At 38.5% G+C, this 23,663-nt stretch overlaps 1 protein-coding gene and 1 pseudogene across 1 annotated transcript in view; one reads left to right on the forward strand and one right to left on the reverse strand.

Annotated features, from left to right (window-relative positions):
• Positions 1–15,891, forward strand: part of PPEF1 (protein phosphatase with EF-hand domain 1) — a 75,601-nt gene extending 59,710 nt beyond the window's left edge. The window contains exons 12-15 of the mRNA XM_055338313.1: positions 5,138–5,244; positions 12,209–12,372; positions 13,642–13,726; positions 14,590–15,891. Of these exons, the coding sequence (XP_055194288.1) occupies positions 5,138–5,244; positions 12,209–12,372; positions 13,642–13,726; positions 14,590–14,798 (565 nt within the window). The 3' untranslated portion in view covers positions 14,799–15,891. The remainder of the gene's footprint in view (positions 1–5,137; positions 5,245–12,208; positions 12,373–13,641; positions 13,727–14,589) is intronic.
• Positions 15,198–22,679, reverse strand: LOC129517828 (peptidyl-prolyl cis-trans isomerase A-like; annotated as a pseudogene).
• Between the last annotated feature and the right edge of the window lie 984 nt (positions 22,680–23,663).

A 23,663-nucleotide genomic window follows, 5' to 3' on the forward strand; every position in this document is an offset into this window, starting at 1 on the left:
AAGTTTTGTCAGTTTTATTGATCTTTTCAAAGAACAGATTTTTGGCTTCATCGATTTTCTCTATTGTTTTTGGTTTCTATTTCATTTATAGGCATACCTCAGAGATATTGCAGGCTCAGTTTCAGACCAGCAAATATTACAATAAAGCAAGTCAAGAGAATTTTTCAGTTTCCCAGTGCATATAAAGTTATGTTTATATTATACTGTAGTCTGTTAAGTATGTAATAGCATATCTAAAAAACAACGTATATACTTTAATTTTAAAATACTCTATCACTAAAAAAAATGCTTATCATCATCTGAGCTTTTGGCCAGTCATAATCTTTCTGGTGGAGGGTGTTGCCTCAATCTTGATGGCGCTAACTGATCAGGGTGATGGCTGGTGAAGTTTGGGGCAGCTGTGACAATTTCTTAAAATAAGACAACAGTGAAATTTGCTAAATTGATTGGCTATTCCTTTTATGAATGATTTCTCTGTAGCACGCAATGCTGTTTGACAGCACTTTACCCACAGTAACTTATTTCAGAATTGGAGCCAGTCCTCTCAAACCCTGCTGCTGCTTTATCAACTAAATGTATATAGTATTTCAAACGCTTTGTTGTCATTTCAATAATCTTCACAGCATCTTCACCAGGAGTAGATTTGTCTCAAGAAACTACTTTCTTTGCTCACCCATAAGAAGCAATTCATCATCCACTCAAGTTTAATCATGACAGCAATGCAGTCACATCTTCAGGTTCCACTTCTAGTTCTCTTGTTGTTTCCACCACATCTGCAGTGACTTCCTTCACCAAAGTCTTGAAACCCTCAAAGTCATCCATGAGGGTTGGAATCAACTTCTTCCAAACTCCTGTTGATGTTGATATTTGACCTCTTCCCATGAATCACGAATGTTCATAATGGCATCTACAATAATGAATCCTTTCCAGAAGGTTTTCAATTTACTTTTCCCAGATCAATCGGAGGAATCATGATCTATGGCAGCTATAGCCTTACAAAAATGTATTTCTTAAATAATAAGATTTGAAAGTCTAAATTCCAACTTGATCCATGAGCTTCAGAATGAATGTTGTGTTAGCAGTCACAAAAACATCAATCTCACTATATGTCTCCATCAGAGCTCTCAGGTGACCAAGTGCATTGTCAGTGAGCAGTCATATTTTGAAAGGAATTTTTTTTCTGAGCAGTAGGCCTCAACAATGGGCTTTAATATATTCAGTAAACCATGTTATAAATAGGTGTGCTGTCATTTAGGCTTTCTTTATCCATTTATAGAGCACAGGCAGAGTGGATTAAGCATAATTCTCAAAGACCCTAGGATTTTCAGAATGGCAAATAAACATTGGCGTCAACTTAAAGTCACAGTTGCATTAGCCCCTAACAGAGTCAGTCTGTTCTTGGAAGCTTTGAAGCCAGGCACTGACTTCTCCTCCCTAGCTAGGAAAGTCCTAGATGGCATCTTCTTCCAAGAGAAGGCTGTTTCATCTGCATTGAAAATCTGTTGTTTAGTGGAGTCACCTTCATTAATTATTTTAGCTAGATTTTCTGGATACCTTCCTATAGCTTCTATATCGGCACTTGCTGCTTTACCTTGAACTTTATTTTTTTATTTTTTAATTAATTATTTATTTATTTATGATAGTCACAGAGAGAGAAAGAGAGAGAGGCAGAGACATAGGCAGAGGGAGAAGCAGGCTCCATGCACCGGGAGCCCGATGTGGGATTCGATCCCGGGTCTCCAGGATCGTGCCCTGGGCCAAAGGCAGGTGCCAAACCGCTGCGCCACCCCGGGATCCCCTACCTTGAACTTTAATATCGTGGAGATGGCTTCTTTCCTTAAACCTTGTGAACTGACCTTTGCTAGTTTCAAATCTTTTTTCTGCAGCTTCCTCACCTCTTTCAATCTTCATAGAATTGAAGGGAGTTAGGACTTTGCTCTGGATTAGGCTTTGGTTTAAGAGAATATTATGGCTGCTTTAAGCTTCTATCCAGACCACACAGACTTTCTCCATATCAGCAATAAGGCTGTCTTATTTTCTTTTTTTAAGATTTTTATTTATTTATTCATGAGAAACACACACACACACACACACACACACACACACACACACAGGCAGAGGGAGAAGCAGGCCCCATGTAGGGAGCCCGATGTGGGACTCAATTCCGGGACTCCAGGGCCAAAGGCAGGTGCTAAACCGCTGAGCTACCCAGGAATCACAGCTGTTTCATTTTGTTATCATTTGAGTTTATTGGAATCGCACTTTTAATTATTTCCTTCAAAAAAATTTTTTTTGCATTCACAACTTGACTAACTTTTTGATACAAGAGGCTTAGTTTTCAGCCTCTCTTGGCTTCAACATGCCTTCCTCACTAAGCTTAATCATTTCTAGTTTTTTATTTAAAGTGAGGAGCACCTGGCTGCCTCAGTCAGAAGAGCATGCTACTCTTGATCTCGAGGTTGTGAGTTTGAGCTGCACGTTGAGTGTAGATTACTAAAAAAATAAATAAATAAACTTAAAAAAATATAAAAGGAGAGACCTGTGACTCCTCCTCTCACTTGAACACTTAGAAGCCATTGTAGGGTTATTAATTGGTCTAATTTCTATATTGCTGTGTCTCAGAGAATAGGAAAGCTCAAGGAGAGGGAGAGAGGTGAGGGGATGGCTGGTCAATAGAGCAGTCAGAACAGATATTTATCAATTAAGTTGGCTGTGTTGTATGGGCATAGTTTGTGGCACACCAAAACAATTACAATACTAACATTAAAGATTACTGATCATAGATCACTATAACAAATAAAATAGCGCAGCCCTGGTGGCGCAGCAGTTTAGTGCTGCCTGCAGCCCAGGGTGTGATCCTGGAGATTCGAGATCGAGTCCCACGTCGGGCTCCCTTCATGGAGCCTGCTTCTCCCTCTGCCTCTCTCTCTCTCTCTCTCATGAATAGATAAATAAAATCTTTAAAAAAACAAATAATATTGGAAAGGTTTGAGATATTGTATTACCAAAACATGATACAGAGACAGAGACACAAAGTGAGCAAAATGCTATTTGAAATTGGCACTGATAGACTTGCTAGATTCAGGGTTGTCACAAACTTTCAATATGTATAAATACCTGTGAAGTACAATAAAACATTTATGCCTGCAGTTTTTCTCTATTCTTTGTTCTTTCTATCCCTCTTTTGGTTTACTCTTTTTTTTTTTCTAGTTTTAGAAGGCAGAGATTATATTATCGATTTGAGATAACATAGACATTTAGAGCCATAAATTTTCCTTTAAGCACTGCTTTAGTTGTGTCTCATATGTTTTGACATGTTGTGTTTTAATCTTCATTTATCTTAAAGTATTTTCTAACTTCTCTTGTGATTTCTTCTTTGCCCCATTCTTATTTAGGATTATGTTGTTTAATTTCCTTGTATTTGTGATTTCTCCAAATTTCTTTCTGTTACTAATCTCTAATTTATTCCTTTTGTAGTCAGAAAAGATACTTTGTATGATTTTAATCATGTTAAATCTATTGAGACATATTGTGGCCTAGCATAGGGTCTATTGTGGAGAATATTCCATATGTGCTTTAGAAAAATGTATACTCTGCTGTTGTTGGATGGAGTGCTTTATTTATAGTGCTGTTCAAGTATTTTATATCCTTAGTATTTTCTGCCTCATTGTTTTATCCATTGTTGAAAGTAGAATATTGAAGTCCCCGACTATTATTGTTGTTAAAGTGTCTATTTCTCCCTTCCGTTCTTACCATTTTTGCTTCATATAGTTTTGGGCTCTATTGTTAGGTTTGTATATGTTTATAATTGTTTTATCTTCTTGTCTGATTCTTATCATTATAAAATATCCCTCTTTATCTCTAGTAACAAATTTTGTCTTCAAGTCTATTCTGCTATTAGTAGAGCTACTCTGACTCTCTTATGTTTGATGTTTGCATAGTACATCTTTTGTTGTTGTTGTTCTTTCAAGCTCTTTGTATCTTTGAAACTAAAGCATATCTCCTGCAGAAAACATATAGTTAGGTCTCTTTGTAAAAATCCAGTCTCACAGTCCCCACTTTTTTATTTTTAAAAATCTATTCACATATGCTGTTATTATTGATATGGTTGCATTTACCTCTGCCATTTTGCTATTTTTTTGGGGGGGGGTATATGACTCATAGCTACTTTGTTCCTTTCTTCCTCCTTTATTTAGAATTTATTTTGGGGGCACCTGGGTGGCCCAGGTGGCTGGACATCTGCCTTGGGCTCAAGTCATGGTCCCAGGATCCTGGGATTGAGCCCTGCATACTGCTCCCTGCTCAGTGAGTAGCCTGCTTCTCCATCTCCCTTTGCCCCTCCCCCGGCTTGTGCTCTCTCACTCTCTCTCTCTCTTTCAAATACATAAAATCTTTTTTTTTTTTTTAAAGAGGGACGCCTGGGTGGCTCAGCAGTTGAGCGTCTGCCTTCAGATCAGGGCATGATCCTGGGATCTGGGATTGAGTCCCACATCGGGCTCCTTGCAGGAAGCCTGCTTCTCCCTCTGCCTGTGTCTCTGCCTCTCTCTGTGTCTCTCATGAATAAATAAATAAAATCTTAAAAAAATAATTTATTTTTGTAAATGGTCTAAGGTAGTTTAGCATCCAGACAGATAACTATTCTAGTACTATGTTTTTTAAAAAATTGCCCTTTTCTGTTGAATTGTAATACCTTCTTTGTCATATATATTTTCCCCATATATAGTTCCCTATGTTTATGTAATTTCTATTATGTTCTGCTCATGCATCTGTCTTCTCTTGTGTCAATACCTGCTGTTTGGTTTTAGCAACTTCACAGTAAATTTTAATGTGTGCTTATAGCAAGTCCTTCTTTGTTATTCTTGTTTTCAAAATTATCTCGGATATGCTCACACATCAACTGCTCATGTAAATCTTTGAAATCAAAAAGAGAACACCAGTGGTAATCCTTTTAAGATTTCACAATGCGTGTACACACATACATACATATATAAATATTGACTACCTAGTAACATGGTATGTGTGAAATTAGGCAATCCATTTGAAGTAGAAACTGGTACCTGGTAACATAGTACATTAAAACAAGACACAATGGGATGATTTATGTGTCTTTCACCTAATAATTATTTTGTTAACATAGGGTGAATACTATTGAAAGTAGTGCCATCAGGATATTAAAAGAGAGAATGATTTCACGAAAAACTGATCTCATTCGTGCTTTCCAACTTCAAGACCGCAGTAAATCAGGTAATAAAATTATGTAATGCTTACCATTTCTTAACATACCAGCTTACATACATATCAGTTTTCTTTTTTTTTATTTTACTTTCTTAGGATTTCAGTTTTCTATTTTTACTAGCAAGGAAAGATAGAGATAAAAATAAAATATAATCCATTATGTGTTTGAAAAAAGCCATATTCCTCCTTTGCAGTAAGTTTCTTTCAACTTAAAACAACAACTCTTCTATCCTGGTAGTGTCTCAGACTAGATACTCTGTAAGACCGTCCTGTTAAGAAACAGCTAGGTTCCAGAGGACACAGAATTTTAATACAGCTACCAGCCTCACAGTAAGATAAATATCTAGGAAACATTTTCTTTCCTCATGAAAGGTTTTTTGAAACCACATGTGTGAACATGGAGCAGCAAGCAAGCACAAAATGGTAGACTATCTTGAGGGCAAATGCTAATTTTGGTGCAGCACTCAATCCTGAGACTAAACCATAGGATAATAGAGAGATGGATAAACTGAATCTGAGGCTTCTACACTAAGCCTGGACCCTCAAAGTGGCTAAAGTAGCCCTGTGTTTGTAGTGCCCCCTGACTCTTGGAAAGCAAATGAAAATCCATGTTCAAAGGATGCATCCCTAATTTTGGTCACTAGTATATCCAAAGACTGAGATCACCCATGAGCTTAAAACCAAGATCATGAAATAAACAAGGAGACTAGCTACCATGAGCAAGAGTCAACAGAAACAACAAACTACAGATTTAGTTTCCTAAAGACATCAGATATTAGAAATATTAAATACAAATAAAAACTAAGAAATATTTAAAGAAACAAAAGATGGAATTGCAGACATGAATTTGAAAATGATTTGAAAAAGAACCAAATAGATATAAAAATACACTTGTTTAAAAAAACCATAATGAATGGGTTAAACAGAAGATTAGATACTGCTTATGAAAGAATTAGAAAGATTAAGAGTTATGGACAGTGAAATAAAGTCTAATATACATCTACTCAAGGTCCCAGGAAGAGAGAATATAAGAGAGGATATATTTGACATGATAATGGCTGAGACTTTCCAGACTGATGAGCAACTCAAATTCACAGGTAGAGAGGTACAATGTTTCTCAAACAGGATAAAAAAAAGTAAACCCACACACATACACACTTGTGGAGAAACTACAGAGCACAAACAGCAAATAAAAATATCTTAAAAGCAGAGAGAAATACACACTACTACAAAGACAAAACAATTAGACTGCTATCAGACTTCTCAATAGTTGCAATAGAAGCCAGTAGACAATGGACTCATATGTACAAAATATGGAAAATAACATTTAGAAAAATATATAACATGAAAACACAAAACCAAAGTTGGAACAACTCTGTTAATATTAGACAAAGTAGACTTCAAGGAAATATATATTACTAGAAATAAAAGGGACACTTTATAATGATAAAATGTTCAGTTTGCCAATTGAATCCATTCTAAATGTGCATGTAGCTATTCATATAGCCTCAAAAATATGTAAAACAAAAATGGACAGAACAAATAGAAGTAGAAAAATCTACCATCATAGTGGGAGATTTTAATACCTCCTTTAACTAAATGAATTAACTGACAAAAAGATTAGCAGATTTTTCCTAAAATATATATATATATAGAACCTTGGACCCAACGTTGCAGAATACACATTTTTTGTCAAGCACAAATGGAATACTTACAAAAGTTGACTATAAACTGGAACAGAAAGCAAATCTCAACAAATTTTGTATTGGAAACATACAGAATACATTTTCTGTCAGAGTGAATTGACAGAAGGTAGCCAGAAAGTTCCCTGGGGCTTGGAAATGACCAATACACTTCTTTTTTTTTATGATAGAGAGAGAGAGAGAGAGAGAGAGAGAGAGAGAGAGAGAGAGAGGCAGAGACACAGGCAGAGGGAGAAGCAGGCCCCATGCACCGGGAGCCCAACGTGGGATTCGATCCCCGGTCTCCAGGATCGCGCCCTGGGCCAAAGGCAGGCGCCAAACCGCTGCGCCACCCAGGGATCCCGACCAATACACTTCTAAATAACCCTTAGATTGAAGGAGAAATAACAGTGGAAGTTAGAATTCTGCAACTGAATGATAATGAAAATGCAACATATCAAAACTTGTAACGTGCAAGTTAGAGAAGCACTGAACATGCGTATATTTTAAATTTTAAAAGATGAAACTATAATCAACAAAGTAAAAAAATAAAGGTTTTTTTAAGAAACTGGTAAAGTTTTATAAAACTGGTAAGGAGACAGAGAAAGAAAACTAATGCCAGAATTGAAAGGGGAAATGTTACTACAGACTTTACAGATATTGAAAAGCTCATAAGATGTATTATAGAAACTCTTATGCTAATAATTGACACTTTAGATTAAATGACAAATTCCTAAAATATGTACACACACACACGCACACTAAAACTGACACGAAAAGAAAATATGAACAATCCTATAGCTGTTGAAGAAAATGGATCTGAAATTTTGAAAATTTCCACAAAGAAAACTTAGTTCAGATAGCTCCATTAGCCACTACAATATGCATTTAAGAATAAAATCAGTATTACAAAACTCTTCAGAGAATGTAAATAGAAAGAACATTTCCAAGATTATTTTAGGAGGTCAGCATAACCTTGGTACCAAAATCTAGCAAGAACATTATGGAAAAGAAAAGTTTAAGGCTAATCTCACACATAAATTTAGATGAAAAAGCTCCTAAATGAAATATTAGCAAAAGGTTAACATATCACAACCAAGTTTGGTTTATTCTAGAAATGTTAGGAATTCTAGGCTGTTTTGACATTCAGAAACCAATCAGTGTAATTCACTGCTTTGACAAAATTAAAGAAGTCATGATTCTCTCAAAATAAGAAAAATTTGTTGGATTTATTTTACCTTGGTTTCATGGTTTTAGAAAATACTTAGAAAACTAAAAATAGAAGCAAATTTCCTTAATTTCATAAAGGAAATCTTATCAAAGCCTATAGAAAATAGCACACTTGATGGAGTAATGAACCTTTTCTTTGGGATGCCTGGGTGACTCAGTGGTTGAGGTCTGCCTTCAGCCCAGGGCATGATCCTGGAGTCCCAGGATGGAGTCCCACATCAGGGTCCCTGCATGGAGCCCGCCTCTCTCTCTGCCTATGTCTCTGCCTCTCTGTCTGTCTCTCATGAATAAATAAATATCTTTTTTTTTAAAGAAACCTTTTCTTCTAAGATTGGGAATGAGAGAAAGATGCTGAATAATTCCTATCCCCCAGTGTGTCTACATCCTAATCCCTAGAATCTGCAAATGTTACCTCATATGGCTAAAGGAATTTTGCAGATGTGATTAAAATAATGATTTTGACCTAGGGAGACTATCCTGCATTATCTAGGTGGAATTGATATAATCACAATGGTCCTTATAAGAGGGATGTAGGAGGAGTCGGAGTCAGAAGAGAAGGTGATATGATGATGGAAGCAAATATAGAAATGATACACCCTGAAAATGGAGGAAGGTACCCCAAGCCAAAGAATATAGGCAGCCTTTAGAAGCTGAAAAGGGGAAGAAATTGGATCCTCCTATTAGTTTCCCAAAGGAACCTGCCCTGCTGACAATTTGACTTAGCCCAGCAAAAACAGATTTTGGACTTCTAATCTCCAGAACTGTAATAAATTTGTGTTATTTTTAAGCCAAGGGTAATTTGTTACAGCAGCAATAGGAAATTAATACAGGTGTCTACTCTCAAGATTGTTCAACACTGTACTAGGGATGCTAGCTATTGCAATAAGGCAAGTTAAATAAGATGATAAGAATTAGAAATAAATAAATAAAATATTACTATGTGTAGACAACATAATTGAGTATATAGAAAACCAAAATAAAGATACAAAAAATATTAGAATTAATAAGTGAATTTAACAAGTTGTAGAATGAAATGGATTGCATTTCTATATATCAGTGAATCTGTTAGAGTCTATTTGGGAGACAGAAACCACAGCAATAATTTGAATTGGGAAATTTATCCTTTTTTTAAGATTTTATTTATTTATTCATGAGAGACACAGAGAGAGAGAGAGGCAGAGACACAGGCAGAAGGAGAAGCAGGCTCCCTGCAGGGAGCCCGACGTGGGACTTGATCCCAGGTCTCCAGGATCACGCCCTGGGCAAAAGGTGGCGCTAAACCACTGAGCCACCCGGGCTCCCAAATAGGGAAATTTAATATAAAGAATTATTAACTAGTAAAATGTGATTAAATTACTAAAATGGCTAAAAGAGAACTCTAAAGAAACTGTAGGGAACAGCTACTATCTCTAAGGCTGAGAGAGTATATGCAAAGAAGGAAAAAACTTGAAAGAATCCCCTACTCCCACCAAGGCTAAGATTCAGACCTCACTGGAGAGAGAGTGACAGTGGGCCACTAGATGGGGTGAAAGTTCACTAAGATGCTCATGTCAAAGCTAGTCTATAGCTGGTAGGCCAGGACTGAAGAGGATGGAGCTACCCACTGGGATGCCAGCAAAACCCATTCTGGGCAGTGTACCACTGTGTCTCCCACACATTCCTGGCAAGGAAGCCATTCACTGTGGTGTCAGTGAAGTCGACTAGAGAGTGGGTGCCAATGCATTTCCCACACACCTCTGGCAACCATGCTGTGCTGTAAAAGCAAGAAGGAAAGCATACCAGCAGTATTTCTTCTGCCAAGTGTTGGAGCATTCTTCCTGTACCCTCTACTGACATTATACCAGCTGCCAAAAAAGAAATATTTACAGGGTTCAGTTCCAGTATCACAAAATAGGGCAAAGAAGGGTAGATTTGGAACTGAGTAGGAGTAACTGATAATTGGGATAGCTAGGAATTAACTTTTAGATAATGAAAATCTTAAAAGATATCATTCACAGCAGGTAATCAAGTGCTGAGGAAGGAACCTAATGATTGATGTATGAGATTTCTAAAATATTATTAAGAGAAATTAAAAAGGACTCAAATGGGTAGATATTACTGTGTTCAAGGGCTAAAGTTGTCAAGATATAAATTCTCTTCAAATTGAGCTATAGGTTCATTGCACCAAAATGTCATGTACAGAAATGTTCTTAGCAACACTGTTTGTAATAGCCCCAGACTGGGGATAACCTAATGTCCATCAACAGTAGAATGGATATATAAATTGAGTGTATTCACACCATGGAATACTATACACCAATGACAATGAAGATGCTAAAACTGAATGGAACAACATGGCTGACTCTCATGAACTTAGTGTTGAGCAAAAGAAGCCAGTCTCCCTCCAAAATATATACTTGGTGATTCTACTTACACATAGATCAAAACAGACAAAAGGTAAATTATCATGTTAGAAATGAAGATAGCAGCTCTCCTCAGGAAAGTGGGAGGTGGTATGAATATTGGCAATATTCTATTTTTTTTAAACTTTGAGTTTTTATTTAAATTCCAGTTAATATACAGTGTAATATTAGTTCCAGATGTACAATATAGTGTTTCAACACTTCCACACATCACCTGGTGCTCATCGTGACAAGTCCACTCCTTAATCCCCATCACCTGTTTAACCCTATCCTCCCACCCTTCTCCTCTGGTAACCATCAGTGTGTTCTCTAGAGTTAAGAATCTGTTTCTTGGTTTGCTCCTTTGCTCGTTTGTTTTGTTTCTTAAATTTCGCATGAGTGAAATCATATGGTATTTGGCAGTGTTGTAGTTCTTGCCCTTGCTGGTGGCTACATAGAACTCCCTTTGTGATAATTCACTGAGCTCTGTATTTTTTTTTTGAGCTCTGTATTTGTTTTGTGAACTTCTCTGTATGTATTAAACCTTAATTTTAAAAGAAGAATTATGGCTAAGAGACACATGAAAAGATGCTCAACACCACTCATCATCAGGGAAATGCAAATCAAAACCACAATGATCTATCACCTCATACCTGTCAAGATGGCTAAAGTCAACAGCACAAGAAACAATAGGTGTTGGCAAGGATGTGGAGAAAAAGGAACCCTCGTGCACCATTCGTGGGAATGCAAACTGGTGCAGCCACTGTGGAAAACAGTAGGGAGGTTCCTCAAAAAGTTAAAAATATAAATATCTTATAATCCAGCAATCACACTACTGGGTACCTACCCAAGGAATACAAGATCACTAATTCAAAGGGATACATGCACCCCTAGTTTATAGCAGCATTATTTACAATGGCCAAGATACAGAAGCAACACAAGTGTCCACCGACTAGTGAATGGATAAAGAATAGTGGTATATATATACAATGTACTATTACCCACCCATAAGAAAGAATGAAATCTGGGGCACCTGCATGGCTCAGTGGTTGAGCTTCAGCCTTTGGCTCAGGTCATGATCTTGGGGCCCTGGGATGGAGTCCTACATCGGGCTCCCTGCAGGAAGCCTGCTTCTCCCTCTGCCTGTGTCTCTGCCTCTCTCTCTCTCTCTGTGTCTCTCATGAATAAATAAATAAAATCTTTAAAAGAAAAAAAAATGAAATCTTGCCATTTGCAGTGACATGGATGAACTAGAGAGTACTATGCTAAGTGAGATAAGTCAGAGAAAGACAAATATCGTATGATTTCACTCCTATGTGAAATTTAAAAAACAAAACAAGCAAAGGGAAAAAATGGGGGAGAGAAAGACAAATCAAGAAAGAGGCTCTTAACTCTAGAGAACAAACTGAAGATTACTGGGGGTTGGGGGGGTGGGGGGCGATGGGTGAAGCCTGTGATGGTAACTAAGCAGTGCACTGGTCATGATGAGCACCAGATGATGTATGGAAGTGTGGAATTACTAAATTATACACCAGAGCTGTGGTGCCTGGTGGGACAAATCACAAATGGAAACAAGATGCACCCAGGCCTCAAAATCCCAGGCTGCTCACTGGCTCTGCCAAGTAGGTTGAATTTCTTTATCAAATTATTAACCAATGATATGGGCTTTGTTGTTGTTAGGAAAACTTCCTATGGGCCAGTGGGCTTTTTCCATGGAGAACATTTTGGGACTGAACTTACCATGGAGATCCCTGAGTCCACATCTGGTAACTATAGACAAAAATGGAAATATCAACTACATGTCCAGCTTCGAGGATATCCACATTCAGAAACCTGTGAAAGAGGCAAGTGAAACGTAGCCCCAGCTAAAATCTGGCTGGAGTGATGGGGCACCTGGGTGGCTCAGTCGGTTAAGCATTGGACTCTTGGTTTCAGCTCAGGTCATGATCTCATGGATGGTGGGATCAAGCCCCACACTGAGCTCCTCACTCAGTAAGGACTCTGAAATTCTCTCTCTCCCTCTGCTACTCCCCAGCCCTCATCCTGTTGTGAATGTGTTCTCTCTCTCTCTTAAAAAACAAACAAAACAAAACAAAAGTGGCTGGAGCAAAACACCCTTAAGAGCTTAGTCCTTTGAAAAGTTGAGAAGTGGGAATCAACTAATGGATGGGTGGAACAGTTTTGGGAAAGGCCTGAGGGGGCTGTCCCAGGTACATTGTGATCCACGTGGGGAAATTGTGCCTTCTAAGGATAGGCAAAATGGAAAAAGGAGGAAAAGCTGCAAGCAAATCCATGTCAAATATATGATTCTTATCTGATATGCTGTCCAACAGAAGGGCAGATATGACTTCCATTCTTTTATACTACTCTCCCCTTAACATACTCAACAGAGTCCCTATTAAACTGTAAGAGTATAGACTTGCTGACATGACATTTTATGCCTTAAAGATTTATAGAATTTAGACTGTCCTTTTAAAACGGTAATACCCCAGGGAGAGTTACCACCTACCCCCCCCCATACTTATTAGTTAACAACCCTTTGGCAATTAGTTCTAACATAGGGCTGGAAGGGAGCTGATGGGAACCAAGAGTGGGGTGATTGTTTGCAGGGGAGATGAGAAGGTAAGAGAAGAAAAGGAAAGTTCAGTGGGAGAGTAAAATATCCACACGAAAGAGGCTTTTGGCTTCACTTAAAAGGCAGTTTACCATGGTTACCAAATTCATAGGCCTTGGCTTCAGGCAGCTGACAGTCAGATCCCATTTACTAGTTATGTGAACCTTGGAAGACTTACTTTACCTCTCTGTTTTCTAATCTGTAGAATGGCCATAATAATAGTTCTATTCTTTGAGGCTCTGGTTGAGGACTGAATAGAATGACCCATTGAAAACTCTCAGCACAGAGCCCACACTCCGGCGTTCTCAGTAAATGTTGGCTGTTCTTGTTCCCCCCCCTTCTGATGGGCTTGGGCCCTGTTCCCTGTCGAACGCAGTTTGCACTTGCTTTCTAAATCACCAATGTTGAATTGGTAATAATGTTTTGCATCTGTTACATTTACTAAAATTGACCTGTGTTATTAATTCTCTCTTTAACACTGAGAACATCTTTATTTTAGGCTCAGTCGACTCTAATTGAAACTCTGTACAGATACCGATCTGACCTGCAAATCATCTTTAACGTCATTGACTCTGATCACTCAGGTAAATACGCTTTGATTAGTAGAAGTAGAAAACAAAGGCTAATCTGTTTCTCGGAAAGCAGAACTGTTTTTATCTGTTGCATTCTTCGTCCAAACTTGATTTAACTCAGTGGGAGGAATAAACTCATGTTTAATATTATTATTATTTTACTTTGTCCACAAAATGTATTCAAGACCTTCTGGGTCCTATAGGCCTCTGTATCTATGAGACAAGAACAGGACCTTTTATAAGTCACCAGTACAGATGAAAAGATCATTTCCTGGCCATTTAAACATAGTGGTTACTCCTGGCAATAAAAAATCATTCTTGGACTTCTGATTCTGTTTTTGGGGCTCAGGGTCGTGAAAACTCATTTTTGCTTGGCTTTGAGGCACAATTACTTATTTTCAAACTCTAAAAAAAAAAATCAGATAATCCCTAACTGCAGAGATCATTGAACACCAAAAAGTCAATAATCAAAATATGAAAGTAAACCATTGCCTATAAAACTTGACAGAGCCATTGTTTGCAATCCTCTTATTGAGGGCGAGGGTATCTTCTCCCTCTGCTTTGATGTCCCTTCCCTTAGATTTTAGATCTTGTAATTTCTGTCCCACCAGAGTCCCACAGACCACAGTCTACCCCCATCCCTTCGGTGTATACTCATTCCAGTTTGGAATAATCTCAGGATCACTTGGTAGTTGAAAGTGACATATTGTTTTTTATACTGACAGTCTGACTTTTCTATTTCCTTCGGTGTCTTGATGGTGGAGCATGTGAGTGAGCTTTTCATTGGGACTATTCAATCACTACAGCTTCCCCACCCCTCCATTAGGGGGGTCTTAAAACTACACCACTCACAGCCTTCTTCTATATTCACTTAGGCCTGATTTCCATGGAAGAATTTCGTGCCATGTGGAAACTCTTCAATAGTCACTACAGCATTCATATTGATGACTTTCAAATTGATGACCTCGCCGAAAGAATGGACTTAAACAAAGATGGAAGCATTGACTTTAATGAGTTTCTAAAGGCTTTCTATGTAGTACATAAATTGGATAATGTGAACAAATCAGATAGCAAACTTGCTTAACAAGAATTAGTTATCCCTCCTTGTAAACTGTTGGGCCCAAATCACTGATGCCATCTTTTCCACAACCCTTGTAATTCATAATTAGTAGTAAAGTAGACCCCCATTCATCCACGAGCAGATGTATATAGCATGGGTTTTCGAAGTCCCCAGAAGGCTGTAATTGATAAGACTAGCTTAAATGTCAGCTGATAGGATTTGGCTCCAGTGTTAGGACTCACACATTGCTGGGTAGAAACTGGTTTGAGCCTACTGTTGGCCTCTTGGACAAGGAGACCAGAGCAATTTGGAAATGTGTTGAGAGGAACCCACAGAGCACCAGTGAAAAGTGCAACATGTGTGAGTGACTCAGGGATGGGAGGAGGAATACCAAACCATTAATGGAATAAAATATTTCCATCTTTAAACGGAATCTTCTTTGGAGACCACAAACTGGTGATTCTCAATCGTGGGGGAACCTCCCTTGAGGGTTGGGCGCTGTATCAGATCCTTGGGGGAAGCTGTGGGAGTGTATTGTTTGATAAAACCTATTTTTTTCTTGTCTGTTGGAGACACAAAGTAAATACAATTCAGATTAAGCCCTACAGTTAATATGGTTTGACACTTTCATTGGTGAGATGGGGCCTTGGTAATGCATACATTGTGCAATTTATTCTGCTATTCTGATTGCATATCAAACATAATAGATTTCTCTTTAAAGGCAAGTATGTGTTTCATTTTTTTCCTAATTTTGAGAACCTCAGAATCTATCAATAGGCCAGGTTAGATATCCTACAACTCTGTCTGGAACACACACCAGGAACAATGGATAAAATATAACAAATATCTTTTTTAAATACACATCTGAGCTGGCAAGAAAGTAAAAGAAACCCCTAGGGGGCGAGGAAAAAAGAGCATAATGAAAACCGTCGCAATACTAATGACGGACAGGATAGACTTTGAGGCAAAAAATGTTAGGGATAAAAGGGGGTCATTACTGAATGTTAAGAGGAATGATTCACCAGGAAGATAGAAGAATTATAAATGTATATGCATCTAATAACAGAGCTTTAAAACTTATAATGCAAAAATTGATGCAACTACTAGGAGAAATTGATACAGGGAGATTTTTAATGTACCTATGTCAGGAATTGACTGTATATAATAAAATAGTGTATAGACTTTTGGACAACCAAATTAATCTACCTAATTGTGTGTGTGTGTGTGTGTGTGTGTGTGTACTCTGGAATCACACATTTAGAGAATACACATTGTTTTCAAGCACACACGGAACATTTATAAAAATTGATCATGTATTAGACCTCAAAACATCTCAAATACCAAGCAACCAAAGATACTACATTCTCTGATCATAATGCAATTGAACTAGAAACAACATAAGAAGATAACCATATTAATGAGTGAAAAGGGCTATAATTGTAGCTCTACCAGAAATTGCTAAAAATAGTTTACAAGAATACTGTGAGCTACCATTTTTAAAAATAGGTGAATGGACTGTTTCCTAGAGAAAAATGTAATTTACTAAAGCTAACTCGAGAACAAGAGGAGGGTCTGAAGAGACATAGCCGTTAAAGACTGTGATGGCTTTGCAATGTGACAATTTGGCTAGGCTGAACTGCATTTCTCAGAATTCCCATTCTTGTATGTTTCTGGTTAAGGTAGGTGGCCAGGGAGATCCTTGAGTGATTGGGAAGGCAAAGGCAAGTAGCGGCTAGAGTGTAGCTCGCACACACTGTTGCTGAACTGCTGAGTCACTTTGTTGGCCTGAAGTGGCCTGCAATTGCTCTAAGTTTCCCCTGGATCCTCTGTCAGCTTCTTTGATTCCTGAGCCAGGTATGTGTTAGCTCCTTGATGAAGGGCCCTGGCTTCTGCAGGATGACCCCATCACCAACGTCAGAGACGGTTAAGAATGGACTCAGTCTTCAGTCGGTTCCCATGGGGTGCCACCTTGTGCTTGTAGGTCTGAACCAGCTTTGCATCTTCCCCTCCTCCTGACTACCTGCCCAGTGGACTTCAATCTCCAGCACCAGGTAGGGCGTCCACAGAGCCTGCTTAACCAGCCCCCATGTTTATATAAGCCCCTTCTACTGGTGTGTGTGTGTGTGTGTGTGTGTGTATCTCCCCAATTTACACAGAAGTTCATACTGAGAGTGGTTCCCAAAAGAACAGAATCTTGATGAGTCCTCTGAATGTGGACAACCTGATGTATGCAGAGCTTCTGCCCCATTATCTCATGTAAAAATCCACTGATAATCTCAGGATAGTGGTTTTAAGAAATGTCCAATCACTGGCCATCGAGGATGAATCTTTATTTTTTTGCTTCCTAAATATTATTTGGTTATTTATTCTTGGGGTTCTTTTTAAAAGATTTTATTTATTTATTTATTTATTTATTTATTTATTTATTTATTTATTTATTTATTTCTAAGAGACACACAGAGAGAGGGAGGCAGAGACACAGGCAGAAGGAGAAGCAGGCTCCATGCAGGGAGCCTGATGCGGGACTTGATCCTGGGACTCCAGGATCATGCCCTGGGCCCAAGGCAGGTGCCAAACCACTGAGCCACCCAGGGATCCCCTATTTTTAAGTTTTTATGTTAATTCCAGTTAGTTAGCATATAGTGTTATCTTAGTTTCAGGTGGACAGTATAGTAATGCAGGTTTTAAGTTTCATTCTGACACATATTTTTAAGCAAAAGTCTTTTTTTTTTTTTGGTTTAGTTTTTGTTTCCTAATTATAAACTTAACTGCAATCCAGCTAGGCTTGAAAGGGAATAAGGAAAATATGGAACCCATAGAGCCTCAGCGGGTGCACAAAGATTATAGGATATTTTTAGCAGATAGGGGTGAAGGGGTACCCTCTTGAACTACAGAAGGAAGGGTCTGGTAGTTAAGATACACAAGTCAAATTTATTAGATCTGTCCATGCTGACCTTGCTGGTTTGCCAGTCTTGCCATTCCTGGACCCAAAGCGTTCCATGGCTTCCACAATATTCCTGCCCTCTCTCACCTTGCCAAAGACCACATGCTTGCCATCCAACCACTCAGGCTTGGCAGTGCAGATGAAAAACTAGGAATTGTTTGTGTTGGGTCCAGCATTTGCCACGGACAAGATGCCAGAACCCGTGTGCTTCAGGATGAAATTCTCATCAAATTTCTCCCCATAGATGGACTGGCTACCAGTGCCATTGTGACATGTGAAGTCACCACCCTGGCACAGAAATTCCAGAACAATCCTGTGGAAGCAGGAACCTTTATAACCAAATCCTTCCTCCCCAGTGCTCAGAGTACATAAGTTCTCTACTGTCATTGGAACTTTGTCTGCAAACAGCTCATAGGAGACGCGGGCCAAGCACAGTCTACAGTGATATCAAAGAATTCAGAGGGGTTGACGCTGGCTGGGTGGTGCGCAAGGCTCTGGGGCCGCATCTGCAAGGCCCAAGCACAAGTTTTAAATTCAACTTAACCAGTGTGCCAGTCTTTTCCATTATAATTTGTGCTTTTTGCATTTTGTCCAAAAACAAATACTCTCTCCAATCCTGGCAATACAAAGATACAGTCACTGCTTATTATTTGCAGATTCTGTATTTGCAAAGTCACCTACTCACTGAAATTTGTAACCCAAAATCAATATTTATGGTGCCCGTGTGCAAGGTAGTGAAATTTTGAGTCAAACATGTACCAGCTGAGGTCAAACAAGGTGATGCCCTGCCTTGCTGTTTAGCTCTCATACCGTAAACAAGCGTCCTTCTCACCGTGTATTTGGTGCCCCATTTTTTTGGTATTTCTGTGCTTTGTGTTGGTGATTTCACTGGTTAAACTGATCCTCAAATGTAGTGTTGATGTGCTTTCTAGTGTTGTTCCTAAGTGCCAGAAGGCCCTGAGGTGGGACAGGAAATTGGGATGAGGGACAATGGGGGATGTGGGGAGGCGGAGGCAATGGGGGAAGTGGGGAGGTGGGGGGGGGCATTGGGAGGAAACAGGTGTGTTAGCTAAGCCTCCTTCCAGTGTGAGGTAGACCTCTGCTGGCCCGAGTTCCCTGTGAATCAGCTACATGGATGAAGTGAGGTGTCTTCCATAAAACCAGGTCTGTTTCTGATCAATTGATGAAAATCTTGTGACCAGAGGCTGCAGGGCCCAAGCCCTGTGCTCCCCGGAAGCAGTGCTTCAGCATTCACAAAACCAGTGGTCACCGTCCTAACCTAGAACACAAGTGCTACAAATAATGAGAATCAACCAAATGCTCCAAAATTTTTTTTTTTTTAAAGTGCTTTTCAAGAGCCTGTAACTCCTGCATCCACCGTAAATGATTTTGGGGTGTGATGTGGAGGCACCAGGTGTTGAATAGTTCATTCCCACTAATTTGAAATGCCACCTCTGTCCTATGTAAGCTCTGCTTCTAAGCTACGTCTCCTTGCTCTGTCCCCTCACAAATGAGCTCATGTACTTAAACACTACAGCTTAGTCTTCCCGTGAGCCCCACCCCCATCTTTAGTCTTCCAATTTTCATTGTTCCTTGAATCCTCTGTGTACATTTTAGGATTTCTATGAAATCTCCTGTTGGATTTTGCTGGGAACTGCCTTAAGTTTATAGATGAACCTGGAGAGAATTGACGTCTTTGCTATATATCAAGTCTCCCTATCCATAAACACGGTTGGGATATTTTTTTTCCAATCATTTCAGTCTTCTCTAATGTCTTTTAATAAGGAATTTTTCATTACTGCTACAGTCTTTTCAAAAAGATTTATTCCGAGATACATGATGGGCTTTCTCCTATTTAATTTTTTTTCAATTCTGCTGGCTCTTTCGTTCATAGGGTTTAGTTCTATGAGGATTTGTTTTCTTCCTTTCTAGTCTTCATTTTATATGCATTTCTTTGATAATCTCTTTCTGGCTATCTCTCTGTATTTAGCGTTCCTGAGGGTATAATTGTATGTGCAGACTCTTGATCAGCCCTCAAAGGCTTGGCTGTTTTTTCTTCTGAACTCCTCCTTAGTAGGGCTTGTGGGTTTTTTTTTTTCCTATGTAAAATCCCATCATATTTGGGATGTGGGCGCAACTCTTCAGAGAAGTTTTTTTGTTTGCTTTCTGCCTTGGGCCGTGGTAGTGTCACTGCTTGAGGAATAATTCTGTTCCTCTTTAGTCTGGAGTTTCTGAACTATGTGGGTAGAGTAAAAGCAATGTGAATTGTGGTCCTGTGGTTTTGAATTCTCACAGAGCTTTTCTTTTTTTCCCACCCAAAGCCCCATGTCCTGTGGTTGCTCTTGTTTTTAAATCTTTTCATAAATAAAAGACTCCTTTAAGGGTCTTGGCTTTATGCAAAATACTCCGTTCCAATTCCCTACCTCCAAAGCTTCATTTACTACGCTTGTGTGGAAATTAACACCAAACCCCTGGGTTCTGGAGACAAATACCCTCCCCCATTAGCACAAAGCACTCACCCCTTGCTTTCTACCTTGCCTCTTTGTTTCTGGCACCTGGGGATTTGCTTTTATTTTTTGTGAGCTTAGCTGCACATTTCAAATAATTATGTTACATTTTACCCAGTACTTCTAGGTGATTATGGTAAAAGGATTTTCAACTTGTCTGAGTCCACCATATTGCTAGAAGCAAACAGATTTTGGTATCTACTGCAGTTTGTTAATAATCTTGAGACTTCATATTTTTACTTGGAATATGATTGTTGTTCACAATATGCCATGGTGCTGGAATTATGCAATATTGTCATTTAGTGAGTCTCAATTGTTAAACTTTGGTAGAACTTCTCTCTAAATAACTTTCCTCTTTAATGTTTTTAAATTATTTTACATAAATGGGATATTATACATTTTTTAAAAATAAACAGGGGCCCCTTTTTTTCCTCCATAACATAAGCATGGCCTTCATCATCCTTTCTCCCTCACCTAGGGAAGCCATGTGAACCCATTAGATGGCCTCCATATTTTTGTCCCATATGATCCTATAAAGACCTATATCCTCATACGATCATATATTTACATTCACAGTAATATGTAAGATGTTTAATTATTGCATACTGTATAAAAATGGGTTATTATATATATTTTTCTGCATTCTGCTTTTCTCAACCAATAATACCTCGCTGAAATCCCTACAAATTGTAATGCCTCTAATTCTTACTCTTTTTTGAATGCACACATCATGAGTGTACTGCTTGGTGAACTTCCAAAATGAATACACCCATGTAACCACCCAGATCAAGAATTAGAACATGACCAGTATCCCAGAATCCCCCTCATGCTTCCCTCCATGTTTCTCCCCTCTACCCCATCCAAGTGTAACTATCACTGTGATTTGTGACCGCACAGATATTTTTTAGCTGGCTTTGTATATGTGGAATCATTCAGTATCTACTCCTTTGTACAACTTTATATTTATGACATTCATAAGGTTGTTGTATGTAATTGTAGTTTGTTCATTCTGGTTATTCTCTAATACCCTGTTGTGTTAATATACCAAAATTTATTTATCCACTCTACTATTGAGAGACTTTGGGGTAATTATGGACCGTGATACCATGGACATTTTTGTTCACTAATTTTTCTTTTCTTTTTTATTTTTTTTTAAGATTTTATTTATTTGAGAGAGAGAGAGAGAACACAAGCAGAGGGGAGGGGCAGAGAGAGAGGGAAAAGCAGGCTTCCTGCTGAGCAGGGAGCCCAACTTCAGGCTCCATTCCAGGACCCCAAGATCATGACCTGAGCAAACGCAGGTGCCTAACCAACTGAGCCAGCCAGGTGCCTCACTAATTTTTCTTTTTAATGGCCATATAATAATTGAGAGCTATGGAGGGCCATCCTTGATTCAGCCAGCCTGTTTTTTTTTTAAGGTTTTGTTTATTTATTCATGAGTGACACAAAGAGAGGCAGAGACATAGGCAGAGGGCCCTAAAGCAAAGCTGCAATGAATATTGAATGTATGTCCCTACATAGGGGTACTAATCCATCCCTACTAATTGGACAGATTGCAAGAGGCTGAATTGCTGATTAGTATAGTAATTGTCTTTTAAAATTAAGAACTGTTGTTGTATTATCTTCCTAAAATTCTGTGGTAATGCCATTTTCATCAGTTAATGTATGAAAATTCCCTTCTCCTTCATCTCTACCAGCATTAAATGTTATAGTTCTGTTTTGTGACTCTGATGGGTATAAAATGATATAAGTTCTTTAATTTATATTCTCTACTACAGAATTTAGACATCGCTTCATGTGTTTGGACATGCTGTTCTGTGGGTTGTATATTCATATTTTTTGCTCATTTTTTCTTTTGAGCTCTTCATCCTATCAGTTAGTAAGATACTTTTGTATAGTATAGAAATCAACCCCTTGTCATTTGTGTTAGAAATTTTTGTCCACATCTATTGTCTGTTGACTTTGTCATGTTACCTGTGCCATATGAAGATTCTTGTATTTTATGTTGTAAATATATCCATATTTGCTTTTTTACTTTCATAATATGTATGTATCTATTTATTTTTTAAAAGATTTATTTATTCACAGAGAGAGGCAGAGAAGGCAGAGGGAGAAGCAGGCTCCCTATGGGGAGCCCAATGCTGGACTCGATCCCAGGACCCCGGGATCATGCCCTGGGTCAAAGGCAGATGCTCAACCACTGAGCCACTCAGGTGCCCCTGTATTTATTTTTAATCTCTAATTTTTTAATTTGAGTATAGTTGACACACAATGTTACATTAGTTTCGGTTGTACAGTGTAGTGATTCAACAAAGTGTACCCACCATCTGTCCTAATGATTCCCATTACAGTAGCATTGACTGTATGCCTTATGCTGTGACTTCTATTCCCATGACTCATTCTGGAACTGGAAGCCTGTACCTCCCCTTCTCCTTCACCCATTTTGTCCAACATGGTCCCCCCTCCCTCTGGCAACCATCAGCTTATTCTCTGTATTTATATGTTTGATTCTGCTTTTTGTTTGTTTATTCATTTGTCTTTTCTTTTAGATTCCACTTATGAGTGAAATCATACATTTGTCTTAGTCTGACTTATTTCACTTAGGATAGTACCCTCTAGGTCCATCCATGTTGTCTCAAATGGCACAATCTCATTCTCTTTTGTGGCTGCATAATATGCCATTGGATGTATGTATACACACACACACACACACACACACACACACACACACACACACACGTGTGTCCCACATCTTCCTTATCCATTTATCTATCAGTGGATACTTAGATTGCTTCCATAACACAGCTATGTAAATAATGATGCAATAAACATAGGGGTGCATATATCTTTTTGAAGTAGTATTTTTGTTTTCTTTGGGTAAATACCCAGTATTGGAATTCTGGGATCATATTGTAGTTCTATTTTTAATTTTTCAAGGAACCTCCATACTGTTTTCCACAGTGGCTTTGCCGATTTGCATTCCTACCAATAGTGTATGAGGGTTCCTTTTTCTCCACATCCTTGCCAGTACTTATTACTTCTGTTTTTGAGCCTAGCCATTCTGACAGGTGTGTGATGACCTCTCATTGAGGTTTTAATGTACATATTTCCCTGATGATAAGTGATATTGAGCATCTTTTCATGTGTCTGTTGGCCATCTGGATATTTTCTTTAAAAGTCTATTCAGGTCTTCTGCCCAGTTTTAAATTGAGTTGTTGTTGTTGGTTTTTGGTATTGAGTTGTACAGGGTCTTTATATTTTTTGGATATTAACCCCTTATCAGATATGTCATTTGCAAATATATCCTCTCATTCAGGAGGTTGTCTTTTTGTTTGGCTGATGGTTTCCTTCACTGTGCAGAAGATTTTTACTTTGATATAGTTCCAATAGTTTATTTTTGCTTTGTTTCCCTTGCCTCAGGAGACATATCTAGAAAAA

This window comes from Nyctereutes procyonoides, unplaced genomic scaffold (genome assembly GCF_905146905.1).
Source record: "Nyctereutes procyonoides isolate TBG_1078 unplaced genomic scaffold, NYPRO_anot_genome, whole genome shotgun sequence".
NCBI lineage: Eukaryota > Metazoa > Chordata > Mammalia > Carnivora > Canidae > Nyctereutes > Nyctereutes procyonoides.